The 19,293-nt window shown below is 46.2% G+C and overlaps 1 protein-coding gene across 4 annotated transcripts in view; it reads right to left on the bottom strand.

The window, feature by feature from the left end:
- CNBD2 (cyclic nucleotide binding domain containing 2) overlaps nt 1-19,293 on the bottom strand; it is a 74,057-nt gene that overhangs the window by 7,947 nt on the left and 46,817 nt on the right. For 2 of the 4 annotated variants that reach the window (XM_030830709.2, XM_060284610.1), the window contains 3 exons: nt 17,335-17,455; nt 8,303-8,466; nt 2,479-2,818 (listed from right to left, as the gene is read on the bottom strand). In XM_030830709.2, coding sequence (XP_030686569.1) covers nt 2,500-2,818; nt 8,303-8,466; nt 17,335-17,455 — 604 coding nt within the window. In that variant the 3' untranslated portion in view covers nt 2,479-2,499. Of the gene's footprint in view, nt 1-2,478; nt 2,819-8,302; nt 8,467-17,334; nt 17,456-19,293 lie in introns of those variants that run through there. The other 2 variants (XM_030830712.2, XM_030830711.3) reach the window with 2 other exon arrangements.

Here is a 19,293-nt window from a genome sequence, read left to right as displayed (position 1 = left end):
TGAATAAAATCCTCCCCCTTGCTGTTCATGTACCACCTCTTTTAATCCTCAACAGCCATTAAGTGGCAGACCTAGGATCTTAGCCCAAGTCATTAGACTCCAGTCAGATGCTTAGCAAGATGGCTGTCATAGAATAAATGCTCAATAAAAAGCTTCCCACCCCTTCTCTGGTCATGTCAGGTCTACTCAAGAACCTTCAAGGGCTCCCTATTGCCTAGAGCGGGGGGTCAGCAAACAATGGTGCACAGGCCAAATCTAGCCTGCCACCTGTTTTGTTTTGTTTTTTATAAAAATAAATTTATTTGTGTATTTATTCTTGGCTGAGTTGGGTCTTTGCTGTTGCGTACGGGCTTTCTCTAGCTGCGGCGAGCGGGGGCTATTCTTCGTTGCGATGTGCGGGCTTCTCATTGCGGTGGCTTCTCTTGTTGCAGAGCACAGGCTCTAGGCGTGTGGGCTCAGTAGTTGTGGCACGCAGGCTCAGTAGTTGTGGCTCGTGGGCTCTAGAGCGCAGGCTCAGTAGTTGTGGTGCACGGGCTTAGTTGCGCCGTGGCATGTGGGGTCTTCCCCGACCAGGGCTCGAACCCGTGTCCCCTGCATTCTTAGGTGGATTCTTAACCACTGTACCACCAGGGAAGCCCGCCTGCCACCTGTTTTTGCAAATAAAGCTTTATTGGAACACTAAAGCTGCTTTCACCATGCAGAGTTGAGTAGTTACAACAGAGACCATAAGGCCTATAAAACCTAAAATATTTATTATTTGTCCTTTTATAGAGTTTGCTGACCCTTGGCCTACAGAATAAGAGGGAATGCAGACTGCCTCTTATCCTCCTTTGGATCTGCTACAGAGCAAGTACTTAATAAATACATTTCAAATGAATGAACAAAATGTCCACACTATCATCTTGGAGCCACAGACCTACACACAAAGAGATCTCTGAATATAGTCAGACACCCTAATTTACCTGGTCCCCAAACCATGCCACCCTGTCCTTGTAGGTCACAGGCAGCCCTTCCAGGACTGCTGCAGACATCCCAGGCTCCTTGACCCTCTGGAGCTATCAGGGAAGTGGAGATGGTTAAGTCCACTGCTTCTCTCCTCTCTTACATCCACACGCTCTTCTGACAGACAAATTCCCTACTCCTCCTTCTTTGCTGTGTAACATGAAAACAGCTTTCTTCTAAATTCGACAAACAGAAGTATAATGTTGAATGTGCTTTTCAAACTGTACTCATCTCTCACTCGTGAAAACCATTCATCTTGTCCAACACGCTCATTTTGCCACTGGGGAAACCGGAGGGCAGGTGAAGCACTCCAGGCACTCAAGGGGGTCCCATGGGACAGAAGCAGGCTCTCCAGAGCTCCCGATGCCGGCTCACTGCCCGGTGTTCCTCCGAGTCCGCTCCTCGCGGGGGTGCTGTGGAGGGGGGGGTACTGGTGGGGGAGGGCTCCTGTCTCTCTTGGCACCACCAGGCTGGGCTCTTGTGCTGCCATGGCCTCTACCAGGCCCCTCAGGGCTCTCAAAGTTTTTCCCAAGGGAGAGAGGTGACTTGGTCCCAGGTCTGTGGTGCCGAGGCTGGAGTGAGACAGGAACCCTGAGTTCTAGGCCCAGCGCTACCAACAAGGAGAGCCGGCCCAGGCCAGTGACTGATGGCTTCCAGGCCCGCTGGAGGGACCGAGGAGAGCTCCTCAGGTCCCACTGCCTGCCTCCTTGTCTCTGGTCTGCATCCTCTCTCAGGCTGCTCACTCCTCATCCTTGACCCGGGACGCCGGCTCCTGTCACGCTGCCCATCTGTCTCTGGCTCCTTGTACCTCCCCCCACGGTCACGCCTCACTCCAGTCTCTGGCAACACCCTGTCATTCTGACAGAGCTGCTTGACAAGCTACTGGCAAACCAGCAGCCTGTGGGCCCAACGCAGCCTGCGTATGTGTTTTGTTTGCCTAACACAATATTTCAAAAACAATTTGAGTTCGTTGCTCGCATTTGAAAACCGGTAGGAATCATCTAAAACACTGCGTTTCTGGGTTCTCCTGAAAAATCTAGAGATTGGCAGTACCGGGCCTGCATTACTTCCTGGCATGGCATCAACTGACTGGGTCTACGGAGCAGCGGCTCCACCTGGATGGGGAATGTGCGCACCAGTCCCCACCGTCCCCTGCCGCCTCCCCAATCCTTCTGCTACACTCCTTTAGACGACCTGCCGGCCTTGCAAGGCATTTGAGTTTGCAACCCCATCTTGCCTCTGTGTCTCCCATCTGTCTCCTCAGATAAGACTCTCCCACTCTGAGGCTACCTCCAGTGATTAACCCATCCCCACCCAGCCTCCCAACCATCCCTTACTCAGTCCCACAAGTGTCCAGAGAGACAGTGCCCCAGGTGCTGCCCCAAACACCTCTCCGGACCCATGGCTCAGCCCTCAGGATCCCCCACTGTAAGCCCCACAACTCCCATGGTGGTTATTCAGGAAACACTAGGGTCAACCCAACATCTTTTATTGATTCTAAACAAGGACCCCTGCATTCTTATACTGAGGCAGGAGTTCTTGGATTTTGTACCGGGGTGCTATAATGGTTTCGACAATCCTCAATGGGGGGAGGTATTTCTGGGGTGCCATAAAAATGGGATGACAAGGTCTTGTCTTCTTGTCTAAGCTACACAAATCCAGCATCACAGCCTTGGGCTTGTAGATCCCTTTCTTCTTGGGCTGGACTGGGGTGAATGGTGGACACTGGCGAGGCTCCACCAGCAGCCGCATCAGGTCCTTCCGGAAGACATTCCAGCTGTTCTCCTCGAGGAACTTCTGGCACACATCTTCATCGCTGAAGGCAAGGCCCAGATGCTGAGGTTCCCACACGAGCTCCTGCCTGCCCCCTGCCCCCCCCCAGCCCTGCCTCCTTCCAGCCCCGAAACACACCGAGCCCTGTCCCACCTCTGCGCCTTTTCCCAGACTCTTCCCTCTGCCTCCTTTACCTTTCCACACCTTCATCACCTAGACCTGCACTATTCCATGTGGTGGCCACGAGCCACATGTGGCTACTGAGTACCTGAAGTGTGATGAATCTGAATTAGAGGTGTGCTCTGAGTATAAAATACACACCAGATTTCAAAGACTTAGAACAACAACAAAAAGAATGCAGAATATCTCAGTAATTTTTATGTTGATTACATGTTGAAATGATAACATTTTAGATATACTGCATTCAATAAAATATATTATTACAGTTAATTTCACCCGTTTCTTTTGATTTCTTATAACGTGGCTACTGAAAATTTTAAATTACGTATGTGATCATTAGCCATCAGGGAAATGTAAGCCAAAGCCACACAAGATACCACTTATGCCCACTAGGATGATGATAATTAAAAAGACAAATAATAATAAGTGTTAATGGGGATGTGGAGATATTGGAGCGAGGGTTCCAATGCATTGCTGCCAGGAATGTAAAATGATGCAGCCACTTTGAAAAAACAGTCCAGCAGTTCCTCAAAACGTTAAACAGTTAACTTATGACCCAGGAATTCCACTCCTAGGTATATACCCAAGAGAAATGAAAAATATGTCCACACAAAAACTTGAACAAGAATGTTCATAGCAGCATTATTCATAATAGCCAAAAAGTGGAAACAACCCAACTGTCCATCAGCTGATGAATGGGTAAATAAAAGAGTGGTATATCCATGCACTGGAATATTATTTGACAATAAAAATGAATGAAGTACTGATACATGCTAAGACATGAATGAACCTTGAAAACACTATGTTAAGAAGCCAGTCACATATACATGGTTCCATTGATCTGAAATGTCCAGACACGGCCACTCTATAGAGATAGAAAGTCCATTGGTAGCTACCTTGGACTGGTCTTGGTGCCCTGGCTCTACTCTGCCCCCTTCCCTCATAGCACATGAGGGTGAGGAAAGTGGGGGAGGGTGGAATGGGCTCAGGACTCATTGGTTTATTTTCTTCTGAGACCTCAGCAAGGGAAGGGCAAACTCAACTTCCACTGACTCACCTATACTCTCACCTAAGGAGGCAACTCTGATAAATCACTAACACATTAGAGCATTCTTCTGGGTAGATTATATTAACCAGGACAAAATCAACTTTGATTCACAGAGATCAACTTGATATAAAATCTACAGGTCAGAGTGGGCTACAAGTTAGTCCTGGTGGTCTCAGCATTGCCAGCGTCAGCTCCTACCAGCTCACGAGAGCAACTTCATGCTCAATGACATCAGGTTGGTAGCTCAAAACCGGCCATGGTGGTAGTATGTGCACCACAGAAACCAGCAAACACTTCCAATCAGGTTACCTCCCATCTCCCAGAGAGCTGATTGTTGAACATTTCCCAGCACACCACTGGATAGTCTCCAACTAAAAAGTCCCGTTAACTCCCAATTTCTTCCATAATAAATAACAATATCTAACTCTGCTTCACACTTACCATGACCAGGCACTTTACACTTGTTAACTCATTTGATCCTCAGGACCACCCCATTTCACAAACATGGAAACTAAGGCTCAGGGGGGCTAAGGAACTCATCAAAACCTAGGAGGGGGCGAGCACATGCTTACAGATTCTTAAGGGATCTTTTTTTTTTTTTTTGGATCCAGAGTCCAACTTAAGACAGACAAGATTCCACATAACCTCCTGATGCCGACGGTCACACTGATTTCTAGTCTAGTCTTTCACTAAATGGGGCAGCTCTTCCAAAGTCCTCAGCTTCATGCAGCAATTCCAGTTCCACTCTCTGCCTCGCTTGAACTGAAAGTGTCATCTGTCCTTGCGGGATGCAACACTTCAGCCCATGGTGCCCTCAGCCACAACCCCACCCCATGCCTGCCCGGCAATCCAGCACTAGATCACACTCTGGTGCTTTGGTTTGAGGCTGCTCTTCATTTGGGGCCTTGGAGATTTCCCTTCTTTCCTGTGAACTCAGCTGTTCGTATTCTACATGGGGGAGAGGCTTCAGATAATCTAGCCTGTAGCATCCACAGGACAGGTGTCTCACCAACTGACTGTGATCTGCAGGATGTCACGTCCCCTTTCCTGGGCCTCACAGTCCTCAATTAAAACATGGAGGATTTGAGCTAGATAATGCTTATATTTTCTGCCTGCTTTAGCAGTCTAGAAAACCATGAGTTCAACAATTAATGAATAAGCGAGAATTCTATCTGTCAGCATTGCAGACGATTGCAGCAAAGTGCTGACTGGGCAGCACAGATGCTGAGTGCCCAAACATCTGCCACCCTCAAGTCTACATAAACCTCTGAGTTTCAATTCAACCAACATTAACTGACACCCATCATGTACCAGATGTTATGTGAGAAGCTAAGGCTCCTTAAATCCTTTTTTGAGTAGCTATTTTCTAAATAGCTATTTTTTATGTTGGTAGTACACAGGAATCAGAGAATTGGGGCATTGCTGAACTGCAAGGAACCACCAGTGTTTCCCAACTTTTTTTTTTTTTCCACAAAACTGCCCCAATTTGGACCATAGCTACATATCATCTGTTCTTTTATTAATGATTTTTAAAAATTCTACTTAAGTATTTACTTTGGCTTTGTTCTAAGCAACAAGTTTGTCAAATCAGTTTAGTGAGCTAGTCATGTTTTTCTAGTTCACACTAGAATAAATACATAGCTGTTTACAATCCGCATACCACCTAAAGTCATCTTGTAAGCCTTCTGTGAATACGATCCATACTTCGGGAAACACTGTTCTGGTCTAATTTTCTTGTTTTGTAGATTGGAGTCTTAAGCCTACAGGAGGGAAAATGACTTATCCAAGGTCATATGGATCCCATGGCAAATTCTTTCATGTGCTTATTGGACACGGCTGAAGCAACTCTACAGATTTGCTTGCCTTCACACCTCCTCTTTCTCAACCACAGGAATCACTTGCTTCCCACACCTGCCCACAAAACGATGTCTGATCACAGCATCACCACAAGAAAAGAAAAAGGAGGGAGGATGCAAAATTGTACAATCGGTATGATCTCCATTATGAAGCTTTGTGTGCCTCAATGATAAATGCCTATTTGGTACACAGCCATGCGGTAAAAAAAAATACTGAAAGGAAATACATAAAATGCTAATTGGGATTGTTGGAGGAATGCAAATGCATTTAAGAAGGTCTTCACCTTCTTAAACGTTCAGCATTTTCCAGTTTTCCCTAATAAGTATGTCCCATTTATTCATTCACTCACCCAACGTTTATCATGCATCTACCATGTGCCAGGTACTGTACAGGTGCTAGAGATGAAAGGTGCCTAAAGCCCAATCCCTGCGTTCACGAAGCAATTAACCAAGTGGTGGGGAAAGAACTGTGCGAAAACTACGCAGCTCTAAACAGTTGTAATAAAACGTGGTGTGGCCACTGTGAGAGCTACGTAGGGAGGATTATGAGTGCACAGAAAGGGGTACTTAGCCCAGCCTGGGGTCAGTCATGAAAGGTTTTCTGGAGGATATGAATCTTAAAGAATGAGAAGAAATTTATCAGAAAATAAAGGGGAGAGGAGCAGGATTGAGGGGTGGCATTGCAGGCAGAGGGCCTGCACTGGCAAAGGCAAGTATGTGCAGGTCCAGGAGGCAATCTGCCTGTGTTGCTGGAGTGGGTTAGAGGTGGCAGGAGGTGCTGCAGGGGAGTTGAAGGGTCAGAAAATGAAGGGCCATTTACGTGGCATTGAATCTGCACTGTATCCTACAGGCAGTGAGATACCACTGAAAGGTTTTAAGCAGGAGTTTAACACGGCCAGATTTGGGTTTTAGCAAGAGCAAAGTATGCAGAAAGGATCTGGCAGGGAGAGACCGAGGCAGGGGACCAGCGGTAAGACGGCTACAGGAGTCTCAGCTGGGGATCCCAAAGTGGGGGTAAGGGTGTCAGCCAGGGAGGTGAAAGGGATCCACTGGGCTGTGTGAAGTAAACAGTAGGACTTCATTTATATTTATCTTTGTCTTATTCTTTCTAAAGATCTATTTGTTGCATGTTCATAATATATATGATATATTCATATAGCAATATATGGACATAATAAATAAAAATAAGTTAAATAACATATATTATTTATATCATATATATATTCTAGGGGGTATACACTCAAACACTCTTTAGTAATAGCGGTGTTAGATCAAAACAGTTTTGTGACCAGTAGTCCAGACAATAAATTCGTTTTTACCTAAAAATTAGGGTTTTTTTCACACTATAAAAGTATTCACTTTGGAAAATTTGGAAACTAGGGAAATATGAAAAGAAATCTTTTTTATCAAATCTTTCAAGATAATTTTTTTTTAATTATAAAAGTAATATATCATCATTAACAAACATTTGGAGAATAAAGGGAAAAAAACCCACTTGGGGCTTCCCTGGTGGCGCAGTGGTTGGGAGTCCGCCTGCTGATGCAGGGGGCATGGGTTCGTGCCCCGGTCTGGGAAGATCCCACATGCCGCGGAGCGGCTGGGCCCGTGAGCCATGGCCACTGAGCCTGCGCATCCGGAGCCTGTGCTCCGCAATGGGAGAGGCCACAACAGTGAGAGGCCCGCGTACCGTAAAAAAAAAAAAAAAAAAAACCCACTTGGAATGTCATACCCTGACAACAACTTTAAAAAGTATATCTTTTTTTTCCCTCATTATAAAAGAAATGCATACTCACTACAAAACCAATTAAACATCAGAGGAATATATAACTATAACCAGAAAGTCCCTTTTAGTCCAAGCTTCCAGAGAGAATGACTATTACAAACTGGGCAATACCACAGATATTATCATTTTTGCTCATTTTCCTTCTAGATTTTTCTCATGTAAGTGTTTTACAAAGGCACAGTCATAGTATGTACATATACAATTTTGTACCCTATCCTTTTCTTGTAGCATTTTATCACTCATTTACTTATGATTTTTAAATAAAAGTTACTTTCTATCAAGGGAATGTACCACAGTTTTCTAAACTATCCCCCTGGTGTAACACATGTGGGTAAAGGTGGTTGTTTTTCTATTATGAATATGGCAGCTATGAACATCTTAGTGTATGTAGCTTTCCCTATAATTAGTTACATACAGATAAATTCAGAGGTAGACCACTGCTTCAAAGAGTAGGAACAGTTTTGTGTCCCCTGAAACATTATTATCTAAAATTACTATCAAAAGGATTGAGCCAATTTCGAGTGTACCAACAATTATCAGTTTCATTCCACCAGTGTCAGCTTTAGGTATCATCACTTTTTTCTTCCTTTTACCAAAATAAGAAGCAAAAAAAATTGTTCATTTGATCTAGTGGGAGGTACGCACATTTCCAGCACTGACCTGGGGTACTTGATCTCGAACTTCGACAATTTTTCTATTGTCTTACTGTCAATCAGTTCGCAAAACTTCTCTTTCCTAACCCGTATCACCTCAGCTCCCAGGCTCACCAGGATCAAGGGCCGAGTGTCACGCTGGCTCTCCGGGAGGAGGATCTGGTGAAGGCCCTAGAAAAAAGAAGTCCCAGAAAGTTCGAGACCATCCACTTGTACAAGCAGATTTTCAGGGTAGGCAAAACAAGGCCCCGAACAGGAGGTGAATCCATGTGGGGTCATTCAGCAAGTGACGGGGAGAAGTCCAGAACTCTCTTTGCTAATGACATCAAAGTCCTGGGGCTCCTCACATGAGAACAGTCCTCAAGGCACTTTGTCAGTTGTCCTGCCCACGGGCAGCAGGCTCTGCAAGAGTCGCACTCACACAGTAGCTTGCCGGGCGCCGGCATTTTACAAGCTTTCCCTGGTGTCCAGTCTCGACTCTGCTTTGTGCCAGGCCAGCCCGTTTTCTCTTCCTTAGGACTATGACAGACAGCTCATCCTCCTCTTCTACATCTTCCCTTTTACAGCTGTCACACCCTCCCACACCCTTTCCTCCAGGGCTTCCTTCATAAGCGTGTGTCGTCTTAGTTCCTTCCGTCCCTCACGGGCTCTGGGGCCACTGGTAGTCCCTGTGCGGCTCCCGTTGCCCCTTGGGCTCTCTGGTGTGGATTCCTACTCAGTTATATCTGGAAGGGAGATGGAGATCAACAGGCACAGCTTTACAGAGTGTAACCCCCTTTGTAAGGAGACACTCTGAGATGGGGCAAAGCCGGGACCAGAGTCTTTGCTGCTGAAACCCCAATCCAGGGCTCACTCAGCCTCTCGGCTATTAAGACTCAGGCAAGGAGGGGAGGGGAGGTCAATGGTCCAGAGCCTACAATGCCCAGCTGTCTTGGGCTTAAGAAGACATCAGCCAGGGCTTCCCTGGTGGCACAGTGGTTGGGAGTCCGCCTGCCGATGCAGGGGACATGGGTTCGTGACCGGGTCTGGGAAGATCCCACATGCCGCAGAGCGGCTGGGCCCGTGAGCCATGGCCGCTGAGCCTGCGCGCCAAGAGCTCTGCTCTATGGAGGCCGTGTGGGATTGAGAATAATCCTGCTTCAGAAGAAAGATCCATATGTTTACTTGTCATGCGACTTTGGGCAAAGTTATACGTCCCTGGGCCACTGTTTGCTCACCTGTGAAACAGAAGTGAAAACACCTGCCCTGCATGTCTCTGAAGGAGTCTCAGTTTGAAAGGAGATGTGAAGTAGGGTTTGGAACAGTTTCCCCTTCCCCGCCCTCACCCACACTACCACCATTTGGGTTCCAGACCTTGAAGAATGACCATCTACTCTGAGCCCTGGCCTTGTCTCTCCTTGGTAAGACTGGAATGGAGGTGTGTTATCTTTCTTACGAAGTTGTTGAAGGTCCAAACAAGATGGTGTGGTGTGTGAGAATGCTCTGGGAGACGTGAAGCTCCTCACACTTCAGTTGTGCTCAGTGCAATGGGCATAAAGGCCCTTCTGACCAGCGCCAGGCCTTGCACAGAAGCCAGATGGCTGCTCTTCAGTCAGCTCCTACTGTGTGGGAGAAACACGTGTGTAGATGTAATCCTCACAACCACCCGGCGATATAGGGATTATCAGCCTCAGATGTGGAAAATAAGGTTCAAAACAGGAAATTTACTTGCAAAGGTCATGTATCTTATAATTACAATAACAATGATGATGATGATGACGGTGACGACAGCACCAGCTAATGTTTAATGAGCCTTCACTAAATCCCAGGCCCTCTTGTAGCTTTGGGGTGTGTTAGCTCATGGAACCCTCACTAGAACCCCATGAGGTGAATCCTTTTATGATCATCATTTTACAGAGGATGCTGATGAGGTTAAGAAACTTATCCAACATCATACAGCACGGAAGCAATAAAGCTAGGATTTGAACTCGGATGGGCCTGCCTTTAGAGTCCATGCTTTTAACCACTACACTGCGAGGAAACTGAGGCACAAAGTTAACTAACCTGCCCAAGGTAACAAGACAGAAAGTGGTGGAGCCGGGATTTGAACCAGCAATCTGTCCAGGGCCTCACTGAGGGCAGTACCATCAGCAGGCACTGTTATCCACCTCCACTCCACCCCACACGTTCCAGCCGGAGTCAGGTCTTCAAGTAGCTTCCCAAAGTGCCCAGGATAAAGCAGAACTCTTCATTGTGGCCACCGAGGCTTTGGCTATCTCACCCTTGTAAGGCTCCTGCCTCGTTTACTCTGTTCCAGCCATGCTGCCCTCCTTCCAGTCCCCTCAACATGCCAGGCTGCTTCCTGCCTCAGGCTCAACCTGCTGTTCCTCTGTCTGGAACACTCTTCCCCCCAGGCTGTCTATAGTTTATTCCTTTTGTCATTCAGGTCCCAGCTTAAATATCACTGCCTTAGAGCAGCCTTCCCTGACCACTCCGTTTAGGAAGACCACCCCCTTCAACTCAGCTTTCTGTTCCATTCCCAACAGCAATTTAAAACTTTCTGTGTGGGCTTCCCTGGTGGCGCAGTGGTTGAGAGTCCGCCTGCCGATGCAGGGGACATGGGTTCGTGCCCCGGTCCGGGAAAATCCCACATGCCGTGGAGCAGCTGGGCCCGTGAGCCATGGCCACTGAGCCTGCGCGTCCGGAGCCTGTGCTCCGCAACGGAAGAGGCCACAACAGTGAGAGGCCCGCGTACTGCAAAAAAAAAAAAAAACCTTTCTGCGTGTTTGCTGCTTTATCTGTTTACTGTCTGTCTCCAGCCTAGATCATTAGCCCCATAAGGGCAAGAATAATGTCAGTTTACTCACCCACACTGGCACCTTGGGCCATGCTTGGAGCATGATAGATCCTCAAGAAATATCTGCTGAGTGAAAGCTCCAACGGAATCATAGAACGCTAGAGTCAGCAGCTTACCCAGGTGAATGTCCTCATTTTCTGATGAGGGTTCAGATTCAGAGAGGTAAAGTGATTTGCCCAAGGCCACACAGCAAGCTAATTAGAAGCAAAAACTACAATATGTGAGGTGGCCCATCTGCCATCTCCCTGCTGCTCTGCCCAGTCTTGACCATGTCTGAGGCCTCAGCCCGCCTATTCCCTGGAGAAGCTGGTTCCCCTACACCCCCTGGCTCAAAAGCTGGGTCTCTTTACTCCAGGCCCCAAGCTCTGCTGTTTCCAAGGCTGACTCAGCTCTACACTCCTGCCTCCAAAGGAAAATGTGGTCTCCTACCTCCTGGTGGGTGAATACAGTCACAGCTGTTACCATTCATTCTCCTGCAAATGAAGCCAGGGCCTTGAAAGCAGGGAGAACAGAATTTTACCAAAGGCACTTTCTTCAACAGGATCTCGTTAATGAATATTTGGTGGTGGGAGTTTCTCTGCCCTGGGTCCTGTGTGGTGAATGAGGCAGTCAGGGCCTTGCTCCGAGCCTTCCAGGATTGCTTAGAGAATCAAGTCCCAAGTCCCTGTTGTTCCATCTTCCACAGCCTCCCCGCTCCTGTCACCCTCTACCAGAGTGAGCAACGCCTCGTCTGCCCTGTGGTTCCTCCATGCACCCAGGGTGCCAGGCATCCCAGCTCCTCCGCGGGCAGCCCACGAGGCTGCATGCACTGCAGGTGCCTGGCCTCAGGTGGCCTGTGTCCAGTCCTGAGCACCTCACTCTGAGACACTGAAACTGCAGGGAAACGGAAGTGAGAAGGCTGGAAACTATATCACATGAAGACTGAAGGAATGGAGGAATGTTTTCCCTGCATAAGAAAATAATTAACGGGGCACAGATGCTGAATGAAAAACAAAACAGCATTCTTTAAATACCTAAGAGGCCACCATGTGGCAAGGAAGCTGATTTCTGTTTGTTCTTGGGGGGATGGGTAAGCGGGGGTCGGAGCTCCTTAAAAATTGTAGGAGGCAGAGTTTTACTAAGCAAAATAAGAGCTGCTGAAAAGCTCAGAAATATTCACGCGGTATTGACCGAGGGCTGTGCTAGGGCCTGGGCCTCCAGACAGTGCTGGGCTGACCTCCCTGCCTCGGGGGGCGCACAGGCCAGAGCAGGAGCACGGGGTGAGGACCCTGGAGATTCATGGCAACAACGATGACCATACATCAGAAGACAGTCCCCCCACCTCCAGGAAGACTGACGTGCATCGCTACCCACCAGGAGGCCTCGTGCCCTCCCCGTACAGCTCACCCACCAACCCAGCTCCAGCACCTATGGCCCAGCTCCCACAGTGGTCAACTCACGGCCAAGTTTGTTTCACCCATACATCTCCCCTCCACTATTGGATAATTACTTTTTTTTTTAAGATTTTTTTTTTTTAAGGGAACCATTTTTAAAGTCTTTACTGAATTTGTTACAATATTGCTTCTGTTTAATGTTTTGGTTTTTTGGCTGCGAGGCATGTGGGATCTTAGCTCCCCGGGGATCGAACCCGCAGCCCCTGCATTGGAAGGCGAAGTCTTAACCACTGGACAACCAGGGATGTCCCTGGATAATTACTTTTTTTTTTTTCGGTACGCGGGCCTCTCACTGTTGTGGCCTCTCCCGTTGCGGAGCACAGGCTCTGGACACGCAGGCTCAGCGGCCATGGCTCATGGGCCCAGCCGTTCCGCAGCATGTGGGATCCTCCCGGACCGGGGCACAAACCTGTGTCCCCTGCATCGGCAGGTGGACTCTCAACCACTGCGCCACCAGGGAAGCCCACTTTTTAAAAATTAATTAATTAATTTTATTTATTTATTTTTGGCTGCATTGGGTCTTCATTGTTGTGAGCACACTTTCTCTAGTTGCGGCGAGCGGGCTCTAGAGCGCAGTCTCAGTAGTTGTGGCACACGGGCTTAGCTGCTCTGCAGCATGTGGCATCTTCCTGGACCAGAGATAGAAACCATGTCCCCTGCATTGGCAGGCGGATTCTTAACCACTGTACCACCGGGGAAGTCCCATGGATAATTACTTTTTAATAGACTTTTTTTTTTTTTTTGCTGTACGCGGTCCTCTCACTGTTGTGGCCTCTCCCGTTGCGGAGCACAGGCTCCGGACGCGCAGGCTCAGCGGCCATGGCTCATGGGCCCAGTCGCTCCACGGCATGTGGGATCTTCCCGGACCGGGGCACGAACCCGTGTCCCCTGCATCGGCAGGCGGACTCTCAACCACTGCGCCACTAGGGAAGCCCTAATAGACTTTTTTTTTTTTCCTTTTGTATGTCCTTTATTTTTTCATATTATTCAACACTTTCAGATTCAGGTTTCAGATTCAGATTCTGGCTCTGTGAGCTCCTGACATACATTTACCAGATTTCCATGAGTAATGGAACTCTATTCATGGACATATATTTATTGAAATTTTAATAACTGACAGTCTCTGTGCTGGGTTCTGAGACAATCCCTACTATAGAGATGCGTATAGATCACTGAGGAAAATATACAAGTTCACAGTCACAGTCACTGTAATGACTTCATGAATAGACTTTTCTTTAGAACAGTTTTAGACTTAACAGAAAAATTGAGAAGATAGTACAGAGTTCCCATATACCCTGCCCTCGGTTTCCTGTTAAGATCTCACATTAACTGTGATACCTTTGTTACAATTAATGAACCAATATGGATACATAATCAATAACTGAAGCCAACGAGTTATTTAAATTTCCTTTTTCTCTTCCACAGTCCTACCTAGGACACAGCATTACATTTAATTGTCATGTCCCTTTAGGCTCCTCTTGGCTGTGGCACTTTCTCAGACTTACCTTGTTCATGATGATCTTGACAGTTTTGAGGGGTACCGGTCAGGTATTTCTTGGGTCGCCCCACTATTAGAATTTGTCTGATTTTCCTCACGATTAGACTGGGCTTATGGGTTATTGGGAAGAGGACCACAGCGTGCCGTTTTCATCACACCACATCCCACTTTTATAATCTCGTATTAAGGGGACATACTATCAGCATGATTTATTACTGTTGATCTTGGCCTTGATCACCTGAGTGAGGAAGCACTGCTCACTCAATGGTTTTTCCTCTGTGAAATTATTCTTTTTTTCCTCCTTTCTATCATGTAGTCTTTGGAAGGAAGTCACTATGTGCAGCCCACACCTAAGGAGCGGTGAGTTATACCCTCTCTTTTAGGGCAGAGTGTCTACATAAATTAGTTGGAATTCTTCTGCATGGGAGATTTGTCTTTTCTCCCCTGTTTATTAATTTATTCATTATTTATGCATTATATCAGTATGTACTTACAGATGTTTATTTTGTACTTTGGGTTATAATCCAATACTACTTTATTTAGTTGTTCTGATTGTTCCAGCTTTGGCCACTGGGAGCTCTTTCAGTTGGCCCCTGTGTTCCTTTGATATGCCCACTCCCATCAATGTAGGGATTTTCTCCCCAGCACATCCTTACTTCCTGGCACTACAAAAGGCTCCAGGCTCACTCATATATATCTTGTGCTGGTTCTAGACTCAACCAAAGAGCCCTTGTTTCTTTTGAAGAATGGTAGTAGGAACCAAGATCTGGGCGCTATGTGTGCTCATTGCTACTGGTGTGTCATTTCTTTTAGGCCCTGTCGGCTAACAGAGCAAAAGATACATGTTTATACATATATCTATAAATATTTCTTTGTGGAACCATCTGTATCTATATTACGATAGACATAAGTTCACATGACGCCTTCAACTCTAACCCATTACCACACGGATCATTCTAGCCTCCTCCCCTTGCATATCTGTATATTTCCACTCCAATGGTAAAAAACCTGGCTCCTACCCTCTGCCATTCATTTACTTAATTGATACATTTCAGTATACACGTATAGCAGTATCAGAATTGTTAATCCACACACCCATGGAAAAAACTTTGTCATAAAGTACAATGCTCATGTGCAGTTCCTTTTGTTTTCAGTCTTAGAGACTCCACTCATCTCCAAAGTTACTTAGGTCAGGACCTTTCCCATCCTCTTCACTGAAGTTGTTTCATAGATTTGTAATATTGTTAGATTCTCTCCTCAGTCTGCATTTCTTCCTGGGGGATCCCCCTCCCCATCTCCTAAATGATTTTTGTTGTTGTTACAAATTGCATACATTAAGGTTCACTCTGTGCTGTAAAGTTCTATGGGTTTTGACAAATGCTTAATGTTTTGTATCCACCATTACAGTAATTACAGAGTAATTTTATTGCCCTAAAAATCCCCTGTGCTTTACTTATTTATCCCTCCCCCGAATTCCAAACCTCTGGTGACCATTTTACTATATCCATATTTTTGACTTTTCCAAAATGTCACATAATTAGAATCATATAATACTTAATCTTTTCATACTGGCTTCTTTCCCTTAGAAATATTCATTTAGGGAATTCCCTGGTGGTCCAGTGGTTAGGATTCTGGGCTTTCACTGCTGGGGCCGGGTTCAGTCCCTGGTTGGGGAACTAAGATCCCACAAGCCATACTTGGTGCAGCCAAAAAAAAAGAAATATTCATTTAATTTTTCCATGTCTTTTCATGGTTCCCTAGCTAATTTCCTTTTTTTTTTTTTTGCGGTACGCGGGCCTCTCACTGTTGTGGCCTCTCCCGTTGCGGAGCACAGGCTCCGGACGCGCAGGCTCAGCGGCCACAGGCTCCGGACGCGCAGGCTCAGCAGCCATGGCTCACGGGCCCAGCTGCTCCACGGCATGTGGGATCTTCCTGGACCGGGGCACGAACCTGTGTCCCCTGCATCAGCAGGCAGACTCTCAACCACTGCGCCACCAGGGAAGCCCCGCTAATTTCTTTTTATTGCCAAATAATATTTCATTGTATGGATTTATCAGTTTGTTTATATTCACCTTTCCATATAAATTTTAGCATTAGTTTTTCAATATCCACAAAATAACTTGCTGGGATTTTGATTGGGATTGCATTGAATCTATACATCAAGTTGGGATAAACTGACATGTTAACAATACTGAGTCTTCCAGTCCACGAACATAGACTATTTCTCCATTTATTTAAAGCTTCTTTGAATTTTTTCATTATAGTCCTATAGTTTTCTGCATATAGATCCTGAACATATTTTGTTAGATTTATACCTAAGTATTTCAGTTTTTGTTACTATTGTAAATGACATTGTGTTTTTTATTTCAAATTACAATTGTTCATTGCCTTATACCCTGTGACCTTGTTATAATCATTTATTAGCTCCAGGAAATTTATTTGTTCTTTTTTGTTGTTGTTTTGTTTTTTGATTCTTTAGAATTGTCTATATAGACAATCATGTCATCTGCAAACAAAGACAGCTATATATTTTCCTTCCCAATCTGTATGTGTTTAACTTCCTTTTCTTTCTTTTTTTTTTTTTTTACGGCACGCGGGCCTCTCACTGCCGTGGCCTCTCCCGCCGCGGAGCACAGGCTCCGGACGCGCAGGCTCAGCGGCCACGGCTCGCGGGCCCAGCTGCTCCGCGGCATGTGGGATCCCCCCGGACCGGGGCACGAACCCACGTCCCCCGCATCGGCAGGCGGACTCCCAACAACTGCGCCACCAGGGAAGCCCTAACTTCCTTTTCTTAATGCACTAGCTAGGACTTCCAAAACAATGTTGAATAGTAGTGAGAAGGGACATCCTTGCCTTGTTCCTGGATTATTTTAAAGCAAGTCCTAGATGTCATATCATTTTATCTGTAAATATCTGGATATGTATCTCCTAAATATAAGGACTCTTATTTATTTATTTATTTATTAATTATTTATTTATGGCTGCCCTGCGTGGCATGTGGGATCTCAGTTCCCCAACCAGGGATAGAACCCATGTCCCCTGCAATGGAAGTGCGGAGTCTTAACCACTGGACCACCAGGGAAGTCCCGTAAGGACTCTTTAAAAAACATAACCACATTACCATTATCATATCTTAAAAAAATCAAACAATATTCCTTAATATCACCGAATTTAGAACAGGATGATTTTAAACATTTACTCTCATTACTTAGTACCCCCAGCCCTTCGTGTTACACACTCTATTGTGAACAAGGCTCTCTCTGCACACTTACCAAGACTTCTCCTTGCTCCACAGTGTGAATCTTCACGTAGGCCCCCACTGCAGCCTCCTTGGGGAGAGCACCATACTTCGTATCAATCATGGGACACTCGATGAAATGAGGACACCTGGATCTGAAATTTGACACCTTGTTAAAGAGAACTCATTTGTAACACAGCCAGTTCATGAAGCCCTGGATAAGCAGCCCCCATTCAATTGAGATCACCCCTCCCTTCTCCCAGGTGGTGAGAAAACTGTCAGGATTTGGAGAGGTTTAACAGGGAGAAGACATGCACGTGAGCCAGGCCTGATGGGTGAGAAGTCCAGGCTGGCTGACTTAATGCTCAGCACAAGGAGGGGATTTCTAAGTCAGAGCTGTCTAAAAATGGAAAGACTAGTTTGAGAAAGAGTAAGCTCTGTCCCCCTGGGGACACAGCGGAGGTTGGGGCTCTTCTTGAGAGGCAGGCAGAGGAGAGATGGCTTCATTTGTTTGTTCACAAAAACGGGTTTCCCTGAGTGATCTGTAGACTCGGTACTTTGTTCACGTTGGAGTGAGTTTTACACAGGCAATCCTGTTGTGCTTTCTTTGGTCTCAGGCTAGGTAGAAGGAAGAGACAAAGTATGCTATCTGGATTAGAGGCAGGGAAAAGATTATTCATTAGCTGAGAGCATAGCTGAACTCACCCAACATATACACAAGGTAGGTTTCCATTCTTGCCTCCCAGGACATGCCCAGCATATGTCTATTTTTTAATGTGGGGACAGCCTGTCCTCTTTTTCCTCACTATTTACAGCAGAGAAACTAAGTCTGTTCCTTCTCTACCTTCAGAAGAAGTAGGATTGGGATTTCAAACACTGGATCCTTTGGAAAGAGTATCCATCAGAGGTAAAAACAACAAAGCAACCACAGGGTGCTCATTATGGAGGTAAGCAGGCTGGAAATGTTAACAGGCAAAGGATTCCCTGGGGCACCAAGGAGACTGTGACACTGATGCCATTATTAGTATGATATTTTTACTTCATATGTAATGAAGGGGCGGGCACTGAGCTGCCTCTAGGCCAGTGCCCACTGAATGTCCCTTCCTCTCCAGGAAAGGCAAAAAGCACAGCCTTCATTGTGCATCCACCTTGTTTCTGTCATGACGATCATACCAGATAGCAAGACTGAGCACTAACAAGCTGCTCAGGTTTGAATCCTGACTCTGCCACTTTCTATCTGTGTGACCTTGAATAAGTAACTTAATCTCTCCCTGTACCTTGGTTTTCTCACCTGAAAGATGTGAGTGATAATAGCAGTACTTACCTTGTAGGGTTGTTGGGAGAATTAAATTAGATAATCCAGTACCAGGCACAGAGTCATTTCCATAAGTGTTAGCTATAATTATCATTATCTCATTTAACTGCTGGTTTACAACAAACTGAGACTTAGATGCTGTTAGCTACAGACCAGGAAACTGAGGCTTAAAGAGGTCAAGTCCCTTGCACAGGGACACAGAGCTAAAGTAAGTGGCCAAGCCAGGATTTGAACCCAGATTGGACTGACTCCAAAGCACTTATCTACTGCCTCCCTTAAATGAGCAGACTTTTCTTAAGAAGCTCAGAGTCAAGGAGATATGGGTATGTATGTGTATGTATAGCTGATTCACTTTGTTATACAGCAGAAACCAACACACCACTGTAAAGCAATTATACTCCAATAAAGATGTTTAAAAAAAAAAAAAGAAGCTCAGGGTCAAAAAGGCCCAGTGATATACAAACAGAATGTCATCACCAAAAACTGTGTCCTGCCCCTTCTTCTTCAGATGGGTTCCCTGAGAAAGGAAGCAGCCACCACCTAAAGGGGCCCTGTGAGCTGGAGGCAGGGAAGGCAGTCCCCATATCAAACCTAGGACCTCTGGAGGCTGCCTTCTGCACACATCCCAACCTTTGGGGTCAAGCTGTGATTGCTACCTCCGCCCCCTCCCCAGCATCC

The sequence above is a fragment of the Globicephala melas genome, chromosome 15 (genome assembly GCF_963455315.2).
Source record: "Globicephala melas chromosome 15, mGloMel1.2, whole genome shotgun sequence".
NCBI classification, from domain to species: Eukaryota; Metazoa; Chordata; class Mammalia; order Artiodactyla; family Delphinidae; genus Globicephala; species Globicephala melas.
The sequence above is the reverse complement of the archived record's forward strand: the minus strand, read 5'-3'. Positions and strand labels throughout refer to the sequence as shown.